Genomic DNA, 24,806 nt, shown 5'->3' with positions numbered 1-24,806 from the left:
GAGCTTTTGCTTCCTCATCTGCAAACTGGGCTCCTGGGTTTTGTGAGAATGAAAGGAATTACCACGTGGCAAGTGCCTGGCACACAGTGGGTGCTTAAGGAATGCTGGTTTCCCTCTCAGCCTATATGTGGGAATGTTTAGACTCTTGTATATACAAGACATGTTGCTTATGGATCTGGTGGGGCCAGAGGAGAGGACTGCTCATGGCTTCTTTTAGTCCTGTACTACCCCATGAAGAAAGAAGGCTGCTATAGAGCAGATGCATTAGGACGTTTTTCCGACCACTGTGATGGTGCAGGGCACAGGAAACAGATGAGGTGTCAAGCATATAAGAGAGCATCAGTAACTCTCTTTAGGTGTGGGCACCTAACACCCCTTGGCATTTGAACTGGATGAGAGGTTGAAGTTTTGGTATGGATTGAGCTGGACTTTCTAAAGCCTGAAAATGAGAGTTGGTTTATACCTGAACCTGACAGCAAAAGCTATGATTCCTGTTTGAACTGTTGCCTGGGATCTGTGAAAGGGGGATGTGATACAGCTTGTTTAAGAACCTAAAGCTTTCTGGGACTTCCTTGGTGGTCCAGTGGTTAACACTCTGCACTCCCAATGCAGGGGGCCTGGGTTCAATCCCTGGTGAGGGAACTAGATCCCACATGCCACAACTAAGATCGCATATGCCGCAACTAAGACCTGGCACAGCCAAATACATAAATAAATATTAAAAAAAAAAAAAGGAACTTAAAGCTTTCAATAAACTGGTTAGGGGCTTCCCTGGTGGTGCAGTGGTTAAGACTCCACACTCCCAATGCAGGGGGCCCAGGTTCAATCCCTGCTCAGGGAACTAGATCCCATATGCATGCCGCAACCAAGAGTTCGCATGCCACAACGAAGGAGTCTGTGTGCTACAACTAAGGAGCCCATGAGCCTCAACTAAGGAGCCCACCTGCTGCAACCTAGACCTGGCGCAACCAAATAAATAAATAAATAAATATTTTTAAAAAATTTTTAAAAAACTGGTTATTAGTACTTGTTATTTCTTGTATCTTTGTTGTCTTATGTCCCTTAATACCCCTCAAAGTACCAAAGATTCAGATCTTTCAACTTCTCCCATAATACAAGGGTCAATTTAAAGCATTCTCTTAATTTAGTTTTCCCCTTTGAATAAAACCTTGTATCTCACTTGATTTTACCAATTTTCCACAGAAAACCTCTTACAAAACACTTTTTAAAAAGCGTGTTAAAATAAAGACCATACATGACAAGCCGACAGTTAACATCATACTAAATGGTGAAAAGCTGGAAGTTTTCCCTCTACTATCAGGAACAAGAAAAGAGTGCCCACTCTCATCATTTCTATTCTATATACCACTAGAAGTCCTAGCCAGAGCAATTAGGCAAGAAAAAGTAATAGAAGGCATCTAAATTGGAAAAGAAGAAATAAAATTGTCTCTGTTTGCAGATTACATGATATTACATAGAGAACACCTTAAAGACTCCACAAACAAGCTATTGAAACTAACAAACACGTTCAGTAAAGTTGCAGGATATAAAATCAACATAGAAAAATCAGTTGTCTTTTTATAATTAACAATGAAATATCTGAAAAAGAAGTCAAGAAAACAATTCCATTTTCAATTGCATAAAATAAAATAAAATACTTAGGAATAAATTTAACCAAGGAAATGAGAGATCTGTACACTGAAAACTATAAAACACTGATGAAAGAAATTGAAGAAGACACATATAAATGGAAATATATCCTGTGTTCATTGATTGGAAGAATTAATATTGTTAAAATTTCCATGCTACCCAAGGCCATCTAAAGATTCAGTGCAATCCCTATCAAGATTCCAATGGCAGTTTTAAGAGAAGTAGAAAAAACAATCCTAAAATTTATATGGAACAACAAAAGACCCCAATAACCAAAGCCATCTTGAACAGGAAGAACAAAGCTGGAGGTATTACATTACCTGATTTCAAAATATATTACAAAGCTATATTAATCAAAATAGTATGATACCAGCATAAAAACAGACATGTAGACAAATAAAAGAGAATAGAGAGCCCAGAAATAAAATCCACACATTTATGGTCAATTGATTTCAAAAAAGTGCAACAACATACAATGGAGAAAGGACAGTCTCTTCCATAAAGGGTGTTGGGAAAACTGGATAGCCACAAGCAGAAGAATAAAATTGGATCCTTATCTCACACCATATACAAAAATCAACTCAAATGGATTAAAATCTAAAACATATGATCTGAAACTATAAAAATACTGGAAGAAAACATAGGGGAAAGGCTTCTTGATATTGGTGTGTGCAATCCTTTTTTAGATAAGACCACAAAAAGCATAGGCAATGAAAAAAAGATAGTCAAATGAGGTTGTATTAAACTAAAAAGCTTCTGTATAGCAAAGGAAACAAGAAACAGTGAAGGAACAACCTACGGGATGGGGAAAATATCTGCCAACCATACATCTGATAAGGGATTAATATCCAAAATATATAGGGAACTCAAGCAACTCAAGCAAGAATACAAATAACCTGATTTTAAAAAGGGCAAGAACCTGAGTAGATATTTTTCCAAAGACACCCAAATGGTCAACAGGTATATGAAAAAGTGTTCAACGTCACTAATCATCAGGGAAATGCAAATCAAACCACAATGAGATATCACACCACACCCGTCAGAATGGTTATTATCAAAATAATAAAAGATGAAGTGTTGACGAGAAAAGAGAACCCCTGTGCTCTGTTGGTGCAAATGTAAATTCGTACCGCCATTATGGAAAACAAAAACGTTCAGATCACAGCAATAGATGAACCTGGAGGACATTACGCTAAATGAAACAAAAGAAGCCAGGCACAGAAAGATAAATACCACAGGACCTCACTTATATATGGAATCTAAAAAAGTCAAATTCATAGAAGCAAGGAGTAGAATGGTGGTTGCCAGGGGGTGTGGGTGGGGTATTTGGGGAGATGTTGGTCAAAGGGAACAAAGCTGCAGAATTACGCAGGATGAATAAGTTCCGAAGACCTAATGTACAGCATGGTGACTAATATTAACAACACTATATTGTATACTATTTGAAATATGCTAGGGGAGTAGATCTTAAGTGTTCTCACACCACCACCCCCCCAGATGGTAACTATGTGAGGAGTTGGATATGTTAGTTAGTTTGACTGTGGTAATCATTTCACAATGTATACATATATCAAAACATCATATTGTAAACCTTAAATATATATCATTTTAGTTTGTCAATTATGCCTCAGTAAAGCTGCAGGAGATGGTGGGGGGGACTTCCCTGGTGGTGCAGTGGTTAAGAATCCGCCTGCCAATGCAGGGGACAGGGGTTCAAGCCCTGGTCCAGGAAGATCTCACATGTCACAGAGCAACTAAGCCCGTGCACCACAACTACTGAGCCTGCGCTCTAGAGCCTGTGAGCCACAACTACTGAGCCCACGTGCCACAACTACTGACGTCCGCGCGCCTAGAGCCCGTGCTCTGTAACAAGAGAAGCCACTGCAATGAGAAGCCCGTGAACCGCAACGAAAAGTAGCCCCCGCTCGCCGCAACTAGAGAAAGCCCGTGCGCAGCAGCGAAGACCCAACACAGCCATTAATTAATTAATTAATTAAATGAAAACGAAAGGAAAAAAAAAAAAAAGCTGGGGGGAAAGCATGTTAAAGGTGCCACCAACACAACTGCAGCCTGTGTCTTTGTAATACGGGTTTCTCCAGGCTTGGAGGTATGACCTGCTCATAATAATAGTTCAGCCCTTCTGTGGGGAGTTCAGGTCCTCAATGCCCTCCCAGGTTCTCCCTATAGGAAGTACTCCTGTTCAAGTCTATATTCAGATAGCCCTAACCTGTTAATCCTGATGCCTCCTCACACAGGGCTGGAGACGTGTTCCTGCTCACCGCTGCTCTTCCAGCTCTGAGTACAGGCATTTCTGGTGCCGTAGTGCCAGGCAACAGGGAGAGGTCCCCTGTCGTGCTCACTCGTGTATCTATTCGTACCACTCCTCCCTCTGCCCCTGCAGGGGTGGGCTGTGGTCTAAAGAGGGGGAAACACACAGAGATCCCAGTGATTTAAGGTCCTCCTCTTCTGAGGGCTCGAGTGCAAGTGCGGGTGATGGGAGGGGTAAAGGGCGGAAGCCAGGGCCATCTGAGTCACACTGTGTGGCAGGGCAGGGGGTTGCAGGGGGCCCAGTCTCTGCAGTCATCTGAAGGCCTGGCTGGGGCTGGAGGCTCTTCAGAGACCTCAGTTCCTGGCCACACAGACTCTTTCACAAGGCTTTGTGAGTGTCTTCATGACACATCAGCAGGCTTCCCCAAGAACGAGCGATCCAAGAGTGAGAAAATGGAAAAGACCACAGCCTTTTGTGACCTAGTCCTGGAAGTGACACACTGTCACTGGAACCAAGTCACTGAGTCCAGGCCACAGTCAAAGGAAGGAGAGTTAAGCTCCACCTCTTGAAGGCAGAGCACCATAAAAACTGTGGCCATTCCCCCACTATCTGCTCTTCTTGAGTCGAGCCTGTGCTTTCCAACCTGCTCTTTCCTTCTCAGAAGGCTACTTGGTTCCTTATGCATCCTGAATCTGCAGGGGGCACACAGCTGGTCCTTCTCTTGAGCTTAGCACTCTTTCTCCAACTATGTGACATTGTCGCCCAGGACCAATTCACACCCGACACCGTCTTCCCCCTCCTGACACCCTGTGCTTTGGAAATGAGGCACACCTGAAGAGCAGAAAAATGGGCCAAGTTTTCTCTCTTAGATGCCTGGAACTAAAAACTTATGAATCTGGGGTAAACAGGTCTAACTTGAGCGTGCATCAGATCACCCAGAGGACTTGTTAAAACACAGAATTCTGAGTTTCCAAGACTCACAAGTCTTGGAAGTTGGGTGGGGATTTGTAGTTCTTATGTTCCCAGGTGCTGCTGCTGGTTCATGGACCACACTTTGAGAACCACTGGTCTGAGGGTTAAGTTAGCAAAATAAGTGTATCTTCAGTGACTGAATTATTAGGGTATACTTACTCAGATGACCGTTTTCTGCAGGGAAATTTGGATAAACTTACAACTTCCTTGGAAAATTCTACTTTGTGGCAGTCTTCTTCTGGTCTCTTATCTTCTCCCTATGTTCCTCCCCTCCCTTTAAACATCACATCCACCTTAAAAGCACACATAACCGTATTTTAAGATTTCTGTTTGTATATTTCAATTCATCGGAGCACAGATTCTCAGAATTGAGGCACTCTGGAAGAGGCCTGTGGTTTGCAAATTCAAAAACATATTTTGAATTGAGGTCAATTTAAAATATATATCATTACTTCTTTTTGGCCTTTCTTACATGCTCCAAATTTCTTTTACAATCCCCCCACCCTCCCCCGCCTTATATATCAGTTTCAATCGTCTTTATAAAAGTGAACAGCTCTTGAATTAGGAACTTCACAAACTCAAGGCAACTGATAAGTGGTAGCATCTGATATTCAAATGACCTTCTAAAGTAATTTTCCATTTTTATTCCTGCCCTATTTCAGTCAGTCCGGGAGATTCCTGGAAAGAACATGTGCTAAAAGCATTTTCATTTCCATTATTAGGTGGATCCATAAATAGCCAATTTGTTTTATTTTTCTGTGGATCATTCTCAACCCTATTTGCCCAAGTTGAGTCACACTGTCAAAGAAAGCTGAAATGTTTTATATTCAAAGAGCTTGTATTCAAAGAGCTCAAACTTGTTTGTCCTGGTGTGCAATTATAAACACATTTAGAGAAAAAGGAAAAGAAAGCCATACCAATATATACTATTTTTCTGTCAGTGACCTCTCTCTCTCCAGTCTATTTTTTTTTAAATGGAGTCCAGCTTTTAAAAAATAATGAATGTAAAGCGTTTATTACATAATGGCTTAGAGGCAGGATCACTATATATTAAAAGACCTACTGGGAGGCAATTTTCCAAGTTAAGACCCCAAAGCCAAGGTCTTTGAGGAGCCCTTCCTCCCCCGTGTCTGCAGGTCTCATGAACGCCATGTCCTGTCCTGGTGAGTTCCTTTAGACAGGAATTTGAGGAGCAGCCTCAGGTGCACACACTCAAACACGCTGCCACGTGGATTATCGCTGAGGAGCTGGATTTATCCTCAGGTGCCTGTCGCTCAGGGCCCTGGACCCTTCTACATCCCTACAGCAACCCTCCTCATGCTCACCTGCAACCTCTTTGTTTTCAATCTCACGGAGTCCAACCTCAGCCCAAAGTTGGTCTGGCGGCCCCATTAGCGGGTCCAGGGCTCGAGCTGTGTCTCGTGTCTTTTCTCAGATGAGGAATCCAGAGGCTCATGTTTTCCACACGCAGAGTTAGCAAAGTGAGTGGTACTGTGTGATCTATTTCTTTCTCACTTTATCACAACTGTTCTCCACACTTTGCCATTATTGTTCTTTAGGAATCCTGAGGTTTTTTTCCCCCCTAAAAGCCCAGTATTTTGCAAGATAATCAAAATGGAAAAATCGAAACGTTCTCATTTAAATTCACAGGCCCATTAGTTCTCTTTCAAATCTTTTTTCTTTTAAAATTGTCCCTTCAAGATAAAATCATACAATATGCGACCTTGGAAAACTCCCTTGATTTCCCTGAGCCTGTTTCCTTATCTGTAATATGGGACTTACAGATAATCTGTAATATGGGAATAATAATAATTCCTCCTTTCAAAAGATTGCTGTGAAGATGAAATAAATTATATGTATGAAAGTTCTTAAGAGTTATATAAATTTGATTATCATTACCTCAAATTCAGATCAAAACAATACCGACAATCAATATTAATGCTGCCTGGGAATTCCCTGGCGGTCCAGTGGTTAGGACTCCGAGCTTCCACTGCAGGGGACCCAGGTTCGATCCCTGGTCGGGGAACTAAGATCCCACAAGCTTCAGGGTGCAGCCAAAAAAAAAAAAAAGAAAATAATTAAAAAGAAAAAAAAAACCCTATTAATAGCTGCCTAAAACAGAACAGCCCTCACTGTTGCAGATTTCCTAGAAAAGTTAGACTAAATACTTAGATTTTCTCCATTTTCTTCTGCGCATTTTTTTCTTGTTTTCCCAAAGTCCCCCATTCCTTGAGTCAGTGGCATTCGCTACCTCAGAGGATGGGTAAGGCTACCAGGTCTGGGGAATCCCCAGCACAAGGGGCCTGAACCCCCAGAGTGTGGACCCCAACGAGAAGCCACATCCAGCATGGCACCTGGTGGTAGCATTACAAGGTCTGAGGGAGAAGCCCAGGCAGCTGGGCCTGAGGGAGGCCTGCAGAGACCTGGGCATCCCAGCACAGTGTGGGGAATGCGGCCAGAAACTCCCCATGGCCCCGGAGGGAAGCCGAAGGGACTGAGCAGATAGCAAACTGGAAGAGCTCTGGCTGTTTGTAGAGAGTGGATGCTATCTGCAGATTAGCAGGGCCTGAGGCTGAAACCCAAGGCAGATGAAGCCCAATGATGGAACGCCATGAGAAGAGAGGACAGTGGTGGCAGCTGGTCTCCGAAGATGGCCCCCAATGAACCACACCTCCTGACAATCTCGTCCCTGTGCCGTCCCCTCCCACGCTGAGTCTGGGTTGGCCTGTTACTCCCTGTAACCGACAGAGTGCAGCAGAAGTAATGCTGTAACCGCTCCAGGCCTAAGTCTTAAGAAAGCCTGGCAGCTTTTACTTTAATCTTTGTGGAAGTCAGCCACCGTGTGAGAAGCCCAGGTCCCCTGCTGGAGACAGCAGCCCGTGGAGAGGCCCTAGAGGGGAAGACACCACCGGTGGAGAGAGACCATGTGGAGGAGTGCCAAGGCACCAGGGTTGTCCTCCTGACAGCTTACGACTGTCAGGAACAAACTGGCCTGACAAAGCCATGTGTATTGAGCCACTGCAGAGACAGACCACACCCCAGAGGAACCATGGGGCATCTCACCAAACAAAAGTAAAGCAGAGTTAGCATAAGGTTTGGGGGAAGGGTGGGGTTTAGCGGAATACAAATGAAACTGAGATTTTTGTTTGTTTTTAATTGAAAAACCAGTTTACTAAATTGAGGTCATCAAAGAAACTCAGTATAAAGTGGCATTAAGAGACAACAATTTTCCACGCCAAGTGCTTGTCTATCATTTTTAAAACTGAGATGCTGTATTTCACAGGCCATAAATTCACATACCATAAAATTCACCATTTTAGAGTATACAGTTTGGTGATTATGGTATTGAATCAAAGTTTTGATAGGCTCAAAGCAAAGCAGGCTCCATGTAAAGGATTCCACATCTGCTCAGGACTGTGAGATGGACGCCAAGGTCGTGTTTCCTCAGACACTATAGGGTTATGATAGATGGAAAATGCCGTGTCCAGAAACTGCACCTGAGGAGGTGCATCTGAGGTTTGCCCAGAAACAAACCAAGGCTGCTTCTCTGTGTCCAAGTGACTTAGCTCCTCTGGGCAAAATCGGGGCATGTCATTCTTACTGATGAAAGTTTCTGATAGTCTGTGATTTTAGAAAACAAAGTTACTCAGGAATAAAAAAGATGGTTGTTAGGCCTTTCCCCTTGCAGTGAGTCCCTGGATGGAATATATTCTGTCAATTCTGCATATCATTCAATCCATGTCTCATACTCCAGCCGAATGAAAGGCTGAGCAGATTTTTACATTCTTAGCCAGAGCTAATTTTTACTTTCTCAGAAAAAGAAGGCAACCCAGACCTTCCAGCTCAGCGGGGCCTCTGGGACCCAGGTGCAGCTGCCGTCAGAACGCAGCTGCTCGAGATCTCAGGTGAGGTGAGAAGAATCGGCTGAGCCCCCTTAAACCCACCAAACTGTGAGAGAATGTCTTGTGTTTACCCACTACATTTGGGGATGGTCTGTGATACATAAATAGATTACTGAACAGCCGTGCCTGAAGCAGACCTCTCCTCTGATGGGAGACCTAGATCACTCTCAGGGAAGAAGGAGCCAGGGGAGAGGCGTGAACCTGAATTAGAGGAAGCACTTAGTCAAAGGAGACTTGAGTGTTACCCTCTGGTGATAGAAGTTAGAGCACAGTTACCTCTGGGGGATGTAGGGTTGAGTGGAAAGGGCAAGAGGGAGCCCTCTGGATTGCCAGGGTGAAGTGTTAAATATCTCAATCTGGGCAGGGCTTACATGGACGCACACCTACATAACAATTCACTGAGCTGTACACGTAAGACAGCAAGCAGAACTGGAGCTCAGGAGCTAATTTCTATTAGAGTAACAAAGAAAAGTTAACCAATTCTGTGAAATGTATACCTGGCACAAACAGGCTGTATAAGTGAACACAAGGAATTATGACAGATGCATGAAGTAAATAAATATTTATGCAGGATAAAGGTAGTAATTATGAGTCTAAACACTGATTGACCAAGATGCCAAAGAGGAACATGATTGAGAGCAGGGAATTTAAGAAGAATATAAAATTACAAAATTGCTGGAATATTCACTCACACAATTCCTATTTTGTGAATTAAATTAGAAGTAGGCTGTACCCTCTTCAAGATCACTGTCACTGGAATTAGAGATGGAAGGAAGCTTTGAAATTGTCTTTTACTGGTTCTCAAACTGGTCTGCACACTGGCATCACCAGAGGAGCCTTAAAAGACACTGATGCCTGGGTCCCACCCTAGAGATTCTGATGTAATTGGGCTGGGGTGTGGCCTGAGAACCAGGATCTTTAAAAGTTCCCCAGGTAAAGTAAAAAAATGATCCCTTTTAAAATCGCATCAAAAAATATATAAATAAATAAAGGAAGTGAAAGACTTATATGCTAGGAACTATAAAACACTGATAAAGGAAATTGAAGATTATTCAAAGAAATGGAAAGATATCCCATGCTCTTGGATTGGAAGAATTAACATTGTTAAAATGGCCATACTATGCAAAGCAATCTACAGATTTAATGCAATCCCTATCAAATTACCCATAACATTTTTCACAGAACTAGAACAAATAATCCTAAAATTTATATGGAACCATAAAAGGCCTAGAATTGCCAAAGCAATCCTGAGGAAAAAGAACAAAGCTGGAGGCATAACCCCTCCAGACTTCAGACAATACTACAAAGCTACAGTAATCAAAACAGCATGGTATTGGCACAAAAACAGACACATAGATCAATGGTACAGAATCAAGAGCCCAGAAAGAGACCCACACACCTACAGTCAATTAATCTTTGACAAAGGAGGCAGGAATACACAATGGAGAAAAGACAGTCTCTTCAGCAAGTGGTGTTAAGAAAGCTGGACAGCCTCATGTAAATCAATGAAGTTAGAACACACCCTCACACCATACACAAAAAATACACTCAAAATGGCTTAAAGACTTAAACATAAGACATGACATCATAAAACTCCTAGAAGAGAACATAGGCAAAATGTTCTCTGACAGAAGTCGTACAAATGTTTTCTTAGGTCAATCTCCCAAGGCAATAGAAATAAAAGCAAAAATAAACAAATGGAACTTAATCAAACTTTATAAGCTTTGGCACAGCAAAGGAAACCATAAACAAAATGAAAAGACAACCTACGGACTGGGAGAAAGTATTTGCAAATGATGAGACTGACAAGGGCTGAATTTCCAAAATACACAAACAGCTCATACAGCTTAATTATCAGAAAACCAAACAACCCAATCAAAAAATAAGCAGAAGACCTAAATAGACATTTCTCCAATGAAGACATACAGATGGCCAACAGGCACATGAAAAGATGCTCAACATCGTTAATAACTATAGAAATACAAGTCAAAACAACAAGATATCACCTCACACCAGTCAGAATGGCCACCATTAAAAAGTCTACAAATAATACATGCTGGAGAGGGTGTGGAGAAAAGAGAACCCTCCTACACTGTTGGTGGGAATTGTAAATTGGTGCAGCCACTATGGAGAACAGTATGCAGGTTCCCCAAAAAACTAAAACTAGTGTTGCCATATGATCAGGCAATCCTACTCCTGGGCATATATCTGGAGAAAACTCTAATTCCAAAAGATACATGCACCCCTATGTTCATAGCAGCACTATTTACAATAGCCAAGACATGGAAGCAACCTAAACGTCCATCGACAGATGAATAGATAAAGAAGATGTATACACACACACACACACACACATACATACACAATGGAATACTATTCAGCCATAAAAGAGAATGAATAATGCCATCTGCAGTAACATGGATGGACCTAGAGATTATCATACTAAGTGAAATAAGTCAGAAAGAGAAAGACAAATATCAGATGATATCACTTATATGTGGAATCTAAAATATGATACAAATGAATTTATTTACAAAACAGAAACAGACTCACAGACATAGAAAACAAACTTATGGTTACCAAAAGGGAAGGTGGAGGAGGAATAAATTAGGAGTTTGGGATTAGCAGATACAAACTACTATATATAAAGTAGATGAACCAAGGTCCTACTGTATAGCACAGGGAACTAAATTCAATATCCTGTAATAAACCATAATGGAAAAGAATATGTAAAAGAATATATATGTCCATAGCTGAATCACTTTGCTGTACACCAGAAAGTAACACAACATTGTAATTACTTCAATTTAAAAAAACTTAAAAAAAATAAAATAGAAGCTCCCCAGGTGATGGCAGTGCACTCACCACTAGGGTTGAGAACTTAGGGGTCAATTTCAACCACTTTTCACAAATGAGTACAGGGAGGTCCAGTGCAGACAAATGGCTGTGAAATATGCATTAATTGGCTGTAGCCAATTTTCTCTGATGTGCCCTAACAGGAGAGAGCTGTGGCAGGGATAATGCCAAAGAGTGAATAATCTAAAAATAATTTGTTTGGTTTGGGAAAGCAGCACGTGACTTCCCGGCCGCAGACTGGCCTGGCTAATTCAGTTTTGCTCAAATGAATGCGCCTTTTCCTGATTTTACACTGACAGCCCAGGCCTGTGCTGAGCTGTGGAAGGAAGGTGGCCAAATTAAAAGCTGGCTGTGGCCAGTTTCCCAATGGGAACAGACAAGCTGTCAAAGGCACACAGTCACTATAGGGACATGGGGACTTCTCTTACCACAGTGGGACAAAGCTAGCTCTGCGACTCCATGAGGGTTGGGGGCCAGAGGCAGAAGAGGGTGTGAAGGGAGAGGGGCTAATGGTGATCAAAGCGCTCTTTTGTGCAATGTTTCCTGCTAAGCATTTCTGTAAACACACATGCTCCAGGCAACTCTGAGTTAGGTGTTCTATTTCCTCCCCCCATTACAGAGATGAGGGAACTGAGGCTCGGAGTGGTATAACCACCAAAGCAGAGCAGGGTGGAAATTCAGGCTTACTATCCTCTGCCCAAGAGGAGTGTCCCCCGCCCAAAGCTGAAAAATGAGCTGTTCATGGACCTGGGTCAGATCCTTAGATTTTAAGTCTTGGTGAATGAACTTTGGCCCCCTTAGTTTTCAGCTCTAACAGTCTTACGGCAGCAGTAGAGAGACCTCCAGGAGTGCCCTGCGGCAGCGGAACTGACAGAGAGCCCCAGTGGAGCCTCCCTGAAACCTGTCTCTGGCATCTGTGCTGAGCCTGCATCTCCCAGGCACCATGCGGCTCCCCTCCCATGTCTGCGTCCAGAAGGATGTGAAGGGGGGGCCCATTCCCGGGAGACATGGATCTCGGATAGAAGCCTTGCCAAAGCTTCCTTGGACTGCATGGCAACCAGGGTGCTCCCACCCAACCTTCCTTCCTGCCCTCCTTTCCTGGGGTCCGGTCTTCGTCGCGTCTGATGGCCCTCCCAGCCTTCCCAGCCCCTCCCATTTCCTCTCACACAGATGTTTCCCTTAATAAAATTCTCACGTTTAATCCCATCTTGGGATCTGCTTCTCAAAGGACCTGGACTAAAGTAATGCCTCTCCCCACCGGTGCCCCAGCCACGCACACAGCCCCATGGGTGGAAGAGGGAGCAAAGGAGGTCACCTTCTGCTGATTCACCTGGGGACCTTGGCCTGAGATTCTGAAGGTGCAGATGACAGAGGCAATATGTTTGCCTTCGTCACTGGTCTCAGTGCCATGAAGGAAGGAAGTCCAAGTGGCAAGTAATTGACTAGCACTCCCATTTGCCCTAATTCAACTGCCAAGAAGTCACTTTTTGTTGCAGGTGACCACAAGTACACACAACAGTTTGGATTCTTCCCCCATCTTATGTCCCTTGGGGAAGATATTCAAGCCCTGCACCCTCAGTAACTCTTTGTGGGGAGATTTTCTTGCCATCTTTTGCTCCCCGCGAAGGAAGAGAGCACATAAACGATATCCTGATTCTAAAACACCTAGAAGGAAGTGGTCCACGGTCATCAGTACCATTTAGCATTGCTCTGGAAGTACTAGCCAATGCCACCAGATGAGAGAAAGGAAGAAGAGGTTAGAGAGAATTCATTAAGGTACGGAATTAGTACACAAAATATGCAAACAACAGCCAAATATAAATATAGTGGAAGATAAGAACTTATTTACAATAGTGACAAAACAGAATAATGTCTAGGAACAAGTTTAACAAAAGTTGTGTAGTGCCAATAGGATGAGAATTTTAAAACTCCATGGAGGAACAGAAAAAATACTTTAATAAATTCAAAGATACCTTATTCTTGAATATAAATAAAATTTTAAGAACCAATTATCCAAATATTCATATTTAATACAATATTTAATACATATGCATTTAACGCCACTCTGTATTAACCACATCTTATTTTCTGTAATGCTGATGCTTTGACACCTGGGCCTTGCTGACCCCAGAGACTGCCCCTCCCAGGTTAGCTAGTTCCCGGTTGGCAAACAACTCTCTTTTTATATGCAAATCAACCCTGAGCCCAGGATCCCAACCTCCCTCTTTATAGTGCTCTGTATTGGGCGCTCACATTCCAGGCCTCTTATCTCCCTGCCCTAATCACCACAGGGTCAGGTACCAGATGCCAGGGGGCAGCCCCTGCACCCTGGAGCCCATGGATATTGTTCAAACTAGCCAATCCTAAACCTGCTTAATCTGCCTCACCTGTTTCTTTCCAAGGACAGCACGGTAAAGGCTTCAGCTGTAAGTTGCCTCTTTCTCTGTGCCCAGAGACCACCCTCACCCTTTCCCTGTGCAGCCCTGCACGGTGACCCTCTCCTCTCCAGAACTGTGAGTAAGAAACTATCTTTTCTTGGCAATCGTCTCCTCATCTGTTGGCCTTGCTGAATGTGAAGTCCTTCTATTAATGCACTAAATTTTAAAATGTACTCCAATGAAAATACTAGATTTTGTGTGCTACTAGAGTTAATACAGAAAAATAATCAAATGAAGACAAGCATGAAAGCTCTGAAGAAGAATGACATTGGCAGAGTGATGGGGAGAGGGGACAGCTGGACTGTGGACGAAGGGCGGGGGACGAGAACGGCACTATGAGTTACGAAATGGAGTTAGGAGTGTAGTGGATGTAAATTTCAGCGCACAGCACTCAAGTGTGAAAGAAATATTTATTTCCAGTAACTCAACTTTACTTCTGACCTCCATTTGGAGGAGGAACTTGGCCCAGTTCCGTCAGGGCCTCGAGGCCCAGACCCCACCCCTACACGGCTGTAAGGCGGTGGGGTTTGTCTAACCCAGGCACCAGGGCTGGGCTTTGCTCCTCGGTGTCTCACCTCTCCACGCTGCACCCTCAGAATCGTCTGCCACGGCTTTTGTGATATAAACCCCCCCAGGTCGCCACCCCTGCAAGAAAATGTCCGTGATGTACATATCACTATATACACTTAGCAATATGTAGATTCTTCAAGGCGGAGCCCACAGAGGAGCTCGCCAAACAGAGCAGGAGGACGCAGGCCCTGGAAGACGAGGGGTGGGTGACGTCTGGGTACACAGGCACTCGGTCGAGGTGGGAAGGGAGATGGGAATTCGATGCATCATGAATATCGTGAGTAGTGAAAAAGGTACACGCAGGGTGCTGTAGGAGGGCTGGGAGAGAGGACGGCTTCATGGAAGAGGTGACAACATGGCTGATACCACACGGCAAACGGCGGGGAGCACACAGAGCTCAGGCTAGGGTGAAAGCGGGTCTGATTTCCTGAGCCCTCCCTGATCACTGGGGTGAGGAGGCAGTACCTGGGAACACGCTGGGACCAGAGAATGAGCCTCAGGACGAACCAGGTAGCTGTAGATTAAGCACTCCACAGAGCTGGCTCCAGTGACCCCTGGGAAGAAGATCATGGATGATGCCATCTCTGGATATTTCCAGGCCTGAGTCAAAATTTAAAGTGTTCCCTTCAAACTTTGAAACTGGAGATCCAGGGGTTTCTCGCTGTGCCTTTTCTCTCTGCTCCCTAACTGCAGGGGTAACCACACAACCTGGATTTACCATGGGTTCACTGACCAGCTAGCCTCTCTCCTAGAAGAAAAGGCCTTGGAGGGGAGGGACGAGCCAAGATAATCCAGTGAAAACCAGAGGCTTAGGCAGCCGTGCCTGTCAGATCTGAACCCAAGGTGTACTTTAATCTGCACCTCATCTTTGGGAGGATTTCACAGGATCTTCAGCTTCCTTTATGCACATTACTCCACTATTCAGATGAGCAGCAGCAAATGCAACCAGAAAACACCAGATGATTCAAACGTCATCTGTATACATTTCACTCTCCACAGCAGTCAGCAGAGTCAGTTTTACCAGAGTTTCTCAGTCATAATTCCCATCTGGAATTTAACTGGTTTCCAACTTTCTTAACACACTCATATGAAATTCCATCCTAGTCACTCTAAGTTTGCATTTATCAATACTTTAATCATGTGCCACTTCTTCATGGCAGTGCACTGCTTCCCCACTGCCTAGAGAAGTGTCTTAAAAATAGTAAAGGAAGTTGGTGCAGCCGCTATGGGAAACAGTATGGAGGTTCCTCAAAAAACTAAAAATAGAACTACCATACAATCCGGCAATTCCACTTCTGGGTATTTATCCAAAGAAAATAAAAACATTAATTCAAAAAGATATATGCACCCCTATGTTCATTGCAGAATTATTTACAATAGCCAAGGTATGGAAACAACCTCAATGTCTGTTCATAGATGACTGGATAAAGAAGATATGGTGTTAATATATACAATATACTACTACTCAGCCATACAAAGAATGAAATCTTGCCATTTGCAGCAATATGGATAGATCTGGAGGGTGGTATGCTAAGTAAGTCAAACAGAGAAAAACAAATACTGTATGATTTCGCTTACATGTGGAATCTAAAAAACAAAACAAATGAACAAACAAAATAAAACAGACTCATGGATACGGAGAATAAACTGGTGGTTGCCAGAAGGAAGGAGGGTGGAAGGATAGATGAAATAGGGGACAAGGTTTAAGAGGTAAAAACTTCCAGCTATAAAATAAATAAGTCATGAGGATGTAATGTACACATAGGGAACATAATCACTAATATTGTAACAACTTTGTATGGTGACAGATGGTAACTGGTCTTATTGTGGTGACCATTTCATAATGTATAAAAATATCAAATCACCATGTTGTACACCTGAAACTAATACAATATTGTATGTTTCTTATAATTCAGTTAAAAGTAGTAAAAGAACAAATACATTTTTGGAAGCAATATTATTTTCATTTTCCTTTGGTGTTCAAAATCCTATTATTTCTTTGTAACAGATTTGAGACCTTTTTCCCTAAGGAAAACATACTCAAGTCACATAATAAGCTGAGCTACGTCAGAGGTGCATATGTGAAATAACCATAGAAAATATCCACTGAGCTATTTCCAAACATCATGAATTCTCATTCAGCTATTATCCAGTGAGCCGGTGGCTGTTTAAGGAAGTAAAAACACACAGCCTCTGTCTTCCAGGACATGACTCATCTATTTGGGAAATAAGACCCATTTACTTGCAAAGTGAAACCACACTGCTAAATAGGACACAATTAGAGCCAGCATTCTCCTCTTCTCTAAAGTTGCATCTTCCTAAAACACAATGGCATTTATTGAGTGCCTTCTATATACCGGGCACTGGGCTTCTGGATAACTTCTTGAACCCCTAGACAACCCCATGAAGTATGAAAGGTTTGGGAAAGAATATCAGTAGAGGAACTAACCTGATAAGTCATTTCCAAGCCTGAATTCTCATCGTTCCTAAATTAAGAAAACAACCATAATCTTTCAAAGTTCAGTTTTTATGAGGCACTTGAGTATTCAACATACTAGGATCACGTAAGAATGTTCCTTATTAAACTAGGGGATACAAAATATTTACCAAGTAAACTTTGACTATCAACCAACAGATTCATTTTAGAGGGGCTTATTCAATATCTTATCCTTCTAAGGAAAGATCCCATTTATAAAGCAGGCAGTCAGTGGACAGTGCTCCTGGACTAATCTGATCTTTGTTCAGACTGACCTCTGCTGGTCAGCCTATTAACCTGCCAACTTTTTTTCTCTCTTGAGATAATATGACTAGAGAAGGAGCCTTTTCCCCAAATTACATCTAGTATCCAGATTTATATAGTTCAACTCACAAATATTCATCAAGCCCTCAACCTTTCAGCAAAATCTTACATTGCACTTGGCCGCCAGAGGCCAGTGTCCACGGGCAGAGTAGGACACTGATGAGATTACATAAGCCGCCCACTCTCTGTCCTCCTTGGATATTCCCTATGCTCTTCCGCAGCCCAGGCTCTCTAGTCTGTATCTCAGAACTACATAAGAGGACCTGCCAGGGGGCCTGATATCAAGGGCCTGTCAGGTAAAGCCACAGCTCCCTTCAAGTATCTCCTGGGTTCACACCTCGAAGCTGGAGTCCACGACATTGTGGAGGTCACTCAGGCCCCTAACTAGCCAACGGATATAAGTCTGATGTGTATGGTACAGTCAAACTAGCTGAACTTGGATATAAAGTCCTACACTCCAACTCATATATAAAACTGCGGATAATAAACAAGAATGACCCTGATAATAAGTGATACTTTTCCATTTCTAATATTTTCTTAAAACAATGTCTGTTTCTGGTAATACAATTACATAATTATTTTTACTTTAAAATCTTATAAAAGTAGGAAAAAACATAAGAAGGAAATAAAAATTACTTAAATCCCATCACCAAGTTATACTGAAATTTTAGTTTATTTTGTGCCCACCCTTTTTCTCTATGTATGTATTTGAGTAAAGATGTATATCCTGACCTGGACCCATCCATTTTTATAGCTGTGATTATTTCTCCATTAATAAATATTCATTCTTTAACACAATTTTTATTTTAGGATGTTGACAGATCATAATTTACATAACCAATGTCTTATTATTAAACATTGTGGTTGTTCCTAAATAAAACTATGTTGAATGGCCTTATATATAAATATTTGACCAAATATTTTACTATTTCTTTAAAATACATTCTTGAAATAGGCCCACTGGGTCAAAAGTTATGGGGTATGAACATTTTATGATTGCAAATACAAGCAATGCTAGAATTCCTCTATGGAATTTGTACCAATTTCATCTTCCACCCCAGCACAGCACTCTCCTCTTCACTTCACCCTCACCAAACGCTGAAAATTATAATTTAAAAAGTGCTTTGCTAAGTGGCTGGGGTAAAAAAAAGGGTTTTCTATTTAACTTACGTACTCATTTGTATTCATACTCATACTTTTATTGATCATTTGTGTTTTTCTGTTAATTGTGCATTCATGCCCTTTGCCCATTTTTCTATTAGTGCATTAATATTTTTCTTATTTATAAGAGTTCTTTATATATTAAGGCTGTTGATTCTGTTGGTCTCAATGTGGTACACATAAACTAAGGTTGATAATCCAAATATACCCTGAAATTATTAGTTTGGGTGTGGTGTGATTTCTCCTTTGGCTTAGTAAGTTCTTTCCTGAAAAACAAAACGGAACAAAAACCCAACTCATAAAATGTAGAACAAGCCCCGTTAAATACTGGTTAGACTAAGGTAGGAAGTGGTCAATGGATAAACTATGAAGGAGAGATAGTCTAGGTACCCCAACTTACTGAACATGCCTCTACATTGCATAGTTCTTGAAGCTTTTTTCTTCGAAGATGTTATTAAAAGATATGTGACTTTAAGAATGGATTTACTTAAAAGAATACTGATGTGTCATTCAATAAACCAGTTATGATGCTATTTAATAAACCCCTTCTTTCATCTGTAAATGGTTATTTCTGTGGTAGAATACTGGTATCTTTTTATGTTTTTAATCAATTCCTGCACTATAAAATGTCATTTAGAAATGTTTTTTATTTTTCTTTGCAGAACAATTTTAACATTATAGTAATTTTGCTGTGGAAAATAAAATTCCATCTTACGGGAAAGAGAAAACTCCTCAAGTCACTCATTGGCATCTTTATTTACATATTAGAGCGGGTCAGCCAGTGAAAATCCTAGAAAAAGAAAAGACAACAAACATTCAGTCAAAAGAAATAACTGTGTCAAACTATAACCTGTTTTGCTTGCTCTAAAATCTAAAAGTCCCACTATAACCACACTAGCCACAGTGGTGGTAAAGTGAAGTTTGTCTTTGGTCTAGAGCTTTTCCCAAAAAGGAGCTAAAAATCCATTAGTGAATCTTGGTGTCTTGTCCTACAAAACAACCTAACATCACTTTCTGGATCTTCCCCCATTAACAGTAATCAGGGCACAAAAAAACTAGAGTCTGAAAGAACCAGAAGTACATGCAAAAGAAGAGAGGAATCTACAAAACAGAAATAGAGTCACAGATGTAGAAAAAAACTTACGGTTACCAAAGGGGAAAAGGGGGAGAAGGATAAACTGGGAGATTGGGATTGACATATATACACAGTATTAAATATAAAATAGATAACTAATAAGAACCTACTGTATAGCACAGGGAACTCTACTCAATACTCTGTAATGTCCTATATGGGAACAGAATCTAAAAAAGAGTGGATATATGTGTATGTATAATTGATTCACTTTGCTGCACAGTAGAAACTAACACAACATTGTAAATCAACTATACTCCCATAAAAATTTAAAAAAAAAAACAAAAGAGAGAGAGGGGATGAAGGAGGCCCAAAGAGGACCGACCGCAAGCTCCCATGTCTAAGAAGAGCTTGAGGAGAAAGAGCAGTGCATGGAAGCCTTGCCCAGGACTAAGACCATCCTACCCATGTGGCCTGGACACAGGCAGCTGCAGAGATGAGGTCTTCCCTGTATCTACAGCAGGAAGCAGGCAGCTACACCATGAACTGATGACAAATGGTAACCACTAGTTTGCTCTCTATATCTGTGAGTCTGTTTCTCTTCTGTTATAGTCATTTGTTTTATTTTAGATTCCACATATAAGTGATAATATACAGTGTTTTTCTTTCTCTGTCTGACTTATTTCACTAAGCATAATATCCTCTAGGTCCATCCATGTTGTTGCAGATCATGGAATTTCCATCTTTTTATGGCTGAGTAATATTCCATTGTATATCTATACCACATCTTCTTTATCCATTCCTCTGTCGATGGACACTTAGGTTGCTTCCATATCTTGGCTATCGTAAATAATGTTGCTATGAACACTAGGGTGCATGTATCTTTTCAGACTCACAGATACAGACAACAAATTAGTGGTCACCAGTGGGGAGAGGGATGGGGGGAGGGACAAGATAGAGGTATGAGATTAAGAGACACAAATTACTATGTATAAAATAAATAAGCTACAAGGATATATTGCACAGCACAGAGAATATAGCCAATATTTAATAATAACTTTATGAATAATTTTATGAAAGTATAATCTATAAAAATATTGAATCACTATGTTGTACACCTAAAACATGATATTGCAAAATCAACTATACTTCATTTTTAAAAAATGCCAAATGGTAATGGGCACACAATCAATGAAAAATAAACAGCTTAGAAACTATAATATATGGGGAATTCTACTGGAATGAAGATAAATAATGTTGAAGTGGTAGATGCAAAAAATACAAGGATAATCCTCATGAAATTATACAAGAGGAAATAACTTGTATTCTCCAGCAATACCGCCCAAATTCATAGAGGATTCAGAGAATAGACCATTAGAAGCAGATCATTTAGAAAGGCATTAGCAGAGAAGGGATAATCAATTAGGGCCCTTCTGTGACTAACACAGGTCTCAAGTCTATTTTGTCTGTGTGCTCTGAACGTGCTTACCAAGCCTCTTGTGGCTTTAGTTTCCTTAGTGCTCTGATGCCCTGATGCCAGGAGGAGGGCATCCTGGTTGCAAAACTGACATCCCAGCTACTGAAAAGCAATACTCAGCTACAGATAAATGACATGCGATTTTAAAACCTATCTATTGGGTGTCTAGCTTGCAGAAATCATTTCAACAAATAATTTTTTTTTTCCAAGGCAATCAATAAACCCACAAAGGTACTAAGTAAGTTCTGAAAGTTGTTAATCCTACCTGAAAACAGTCTGCCTGCTTGCTCCACATAAATCCCTGCTAATGCCACCTACCCCATCACCTTTCTGGCCTAGCCTTTCTGTGGTCACCATCCCCATCACCATGCTTCTTCTTAAGCATCTCTTCTCTCTGCTATGAGAAGAGCCTATGAGAGGCTATGCCAAAGCCTCTCTCTTTCTCTCTTTCTAAATTTTAATTGAAGTATAATAGACAACCTTATATTAGTTTCAGGTATACAACATAATGATTTGATATTTATACACATCGAGACATGATCACTACAATAAATCTAGTTAACATCCATCACCATATATAATCACAGAAATTTTTCTTGTAATGAGAACTTTTAATATCTATTGTCTTAGCAACTTTCAAATATGCAATGCAGTATTATTAACTACAGTCACCATGCTGTGCATTACATCTCCGATGTCTTTATTTTATAACTGGAAGTTTATACCTTTTGACCCCCATCACCCATTTTGCCCATTCCCCACCCCCCAACTCTGGCAACCACCAATCTGTTTTCTGTATCTATGAGCTTGGTTTTTTTGTTTGTTCTAGGTTCCATAAGAGAGATCATATGATACTTGTCTTTCTCTATCTGACTTAAGTCATACAGCATAACGCCCTCAAGGCCCATCCACGTTGTTGCAATGCTAAGATTTCATTCTTTTTTTATGGCTAAATAATAATCCATTGTGTATATATACACCACATTTTCTTTATCCAGTCATCCATTGTAGACTGTTTCATATCTTGGCTACTGTAAATAATGCTGCAATAAACAAGGAAGTGCATGTATCTTTTAGAGTTAGTGTTTTAATTTTCTTCCCATAAATACACAGAAGTGGAATTGCTGGATAACATGGTAGTTTTGCATTTAATTTTTTGAGGAAACTCTATATTGCTTTCCATAATGGCTGCATGTATTTATATTGCCACCAAGAGGGCACAAGGATTCCCCTTTTCTCCACATCCTTGCCAACACTTATTTCTTGTCTTTTGATAACAGCCATTCTAACATGTATGAGGTGATACCTCATTGTGGTTTTGATTTGCATTTCCCTGATGATTAGTGATGCTGAGCATCTTTTCATGTACCTGGTGACCATCTGTGTGTCTTCTTTGGAAAAATGTCAATTCATATTTTCTGCCCATTTTTTAATTGGATTGTTTTTTGCTATTGAGTTAAATGAGTTCTTTATATTTTTTGGATATTAACCCCTTGTCAGACAATATGATTTCAAATATTTTCTCCCATTCAATAGGTTGCCTTTTTGTTTTGTTGACAATTCCCTTTACTGTGCAGAAGCTTTTTAGTTTGAGGTGGTCCCACTTTATTTTTGCTTTTGTTGCCTTACCTTTTGTGTCAAATTCAAAAAATTATCTCCAAGACCAGCGTCAAGGAGCTTACTGTCAGTTTTCCTCTAGGAATTTTACGGTTTCAGGTCTTATATTCAAATCTTTCATCCATTTTGAGTTATTGTGTATAGTGTAAGATCGTGGTCCATTTTCATTCTTTTGCATGTGGCTGCCTAGTTTTCTCAACAGCATTTACTGAAGAGACTGTCCTTACCCCACCGTATATTCTTTTCTCCTTTGTCATAAATTAACTGATCATATATGCATGGCTGTATTTCTGGGGTCTCTATTCTGTTCTATTGATCTATGTGTCTGTTTTAATGCCAATACCATACTGTTTTGATTAATAAAGTTTTGTAATATATTTTGAAATCAAGTAATTTAATGCCTCCAGTTCTGTTCTTTCTAAGATTGCTCTGGCTATTTGAGGTCTTTTGTGGTTCCACACAAATTTTAGGATTGTTTGTTCTATTTCTGTGAAAAATGCCATTAAAATTCTGATAAGAGATTGCACTGAATCTGCATATTGCTTTGGGTAGTATGGACAGCTTAACAATATGAATTCTTCCAATCCGAGAGCATGGAATAGTTTCCATTTCTTTGTGCCTTCTTCAATTTTTTTCATTAATGTCTTATAGTTTTCAGTGTACAGATCTTTCATCTCCTTGGTTAAATTTATTCCTAGGTATTTTATTCTTTTTTGATGCAGTTGTAAATGAGATCATTTTCTTAATTTCTCTGATAGTTTGTTGTTACTGTATAGAAACACAACAGAATTCTGTGTGTTAATTTTGTATCCTACAACTTTACTGAATTTATTATAATAGTTTTTCAGTGGAGTTTTTAGGGTTTTCTATATATAATGTCACGCCATCTGCAAATAGTAATACTTCTACTTCTTTGCTTCGAATTTGGATGCTTTTCATTTCTTTTTCTTGCCTAATTGCTCTGGATAGGGCCTCCAATACCATGTTGAATAAAAGTGGCAAGACTGAGCATCCTTGTCTTGGTCCTGATCTTAGAGGAAGCTTTAGCTTTTCACTGTTAAATATGATCTTAGCTGTGGGCTTGTGACACATGACCTTGATTATGTTGAGGTATGTTCCCTCTATAACCCCTTTGTTGAGATTTTTTAATCATAAATAGATGGTGAATTTTGTCAAATGTTTTTTTCTGTATCTGTTGAGATGATCATATGATTTTTATCCTTCATTTTGTTAACGAAGTGTACCACATTGATTGATTTGTAGATATCGAACCATCTTTGCATACCTGGAATAAATCTCACTTGATCATGGTATATAATCCTTTTAATGTATTGTTGAATTTGGTTTGCTAATGTTTTATTAAGGATTTTTACATCTATGTTAATCAGGGATACTGGCCTGTAATTTTCTTTTCTTGTGGTATCTTTGTCTGGTTTTGGTTATCAGGGTAATGCTGGCCTTGTAAAAATGACTTTGGAAGTGTCCCTTCCTCCTTTAATTTTTGGAAGAATTTGAGAGGAATTGATATTAATTCTGCTTTTAATGTTTGGTAGAATTCACCAATGAAGCCATCTGGTCCTGGACTTTTGTTTGAGAGGTTCTGATTACTGATTCAATCTCCTAACGTGTAATCGGTCTGTTCAGATTTTCTATTTCTTCATGACTCAGTCTTGGGAGGTTATATGTTTCTAGGAATTTATCCATTTATTCTAGGTTGTCAAATTTATTGGTATATAATTGTTCATAGTAGTCTCTATGAAATTTTGTATTTCCATGGTATCAGTTGTAATGGCTCATCTTTCATTTCTGATTTTATTTATTTGAGTCCTCTCTCTTTTTTTCTTGGTGTGTCTAGCTAAAGCTTTGTCAATTTTATCTTTTTAAAGAATCAGCTCTTAGGTCCAGTGGTCTTTTCTATTGTCTTTTTAGGCTCTATTTCATTTATTTGTGCTCTGATCTTTGTTATTTCCTTCCTTCGACTAACTTTGGGCTTTGTTTTTCTCCTAGTTCCCTCAGGTGTAA

At 40.6% G+C, this 24,806-nt stretch overlaps 1 protein-coding gene across 3 annotated transcripts in view; it reads right to left on the bottom strand.

The window, feature by feature from the left end:
• Nucleotides 1–14,523: 14,523 nt before the first annotated feature.
• HACL1 (2-hydroxyacyl-CoA lyase 1) overlaps nt 14,524–24,806 on the bottom strand; it is a 45,942-nt gene continuing 35,659 nt past the window's right edge. The window contains exons 17-19 of one of the 3 annotated variants that reach the window (XR_005019633.1): nt 19,334–19,408; nt 17,107–17,143; nt 14,524–15,211 (exon numbers count right to left, since the gene is read on the bottom strand). Coding sequence is in view for 2 of the 3 variants with exons in the window: in XM_036849540.1 (XP_036705435.1) it covers nt 19,376–19,408 (33 nt within the window). In the remaining variant the exon portion in view is untranslated. Of the gene's footprint in view, nt 15,212–17,106; nt 17,144–18,251; nt 18,885–19,245; nt 19,409–24,806 lie in introns of those variants that run through there. The other 2 variants (XM_036849540.1, XM_036849539.1) reach the window with 2 other exon arrangements.

This window comes from Balaenoptera musculus, chromosome 4 (assembly GCF_009873245.2).
Source record: "Balaenoptera musculus isolate JJ_BM4_2016_0621 chromosome 4, mBalMus1.pri.v3, whole genome shotgun sequence".
Classification (NCBI taxonomy): Eukaryota; Metazoa; Chordata; class Mammalia; order Artiodactyla; family Balaenopteridae; genus Balaenoptera; species Balaenoptera musculus.
The sequence above is the reverse complement of the archived record's forward strand: the minus strand, read 5'-3'. Positions and strand labels throughout refer to the sequence as shown.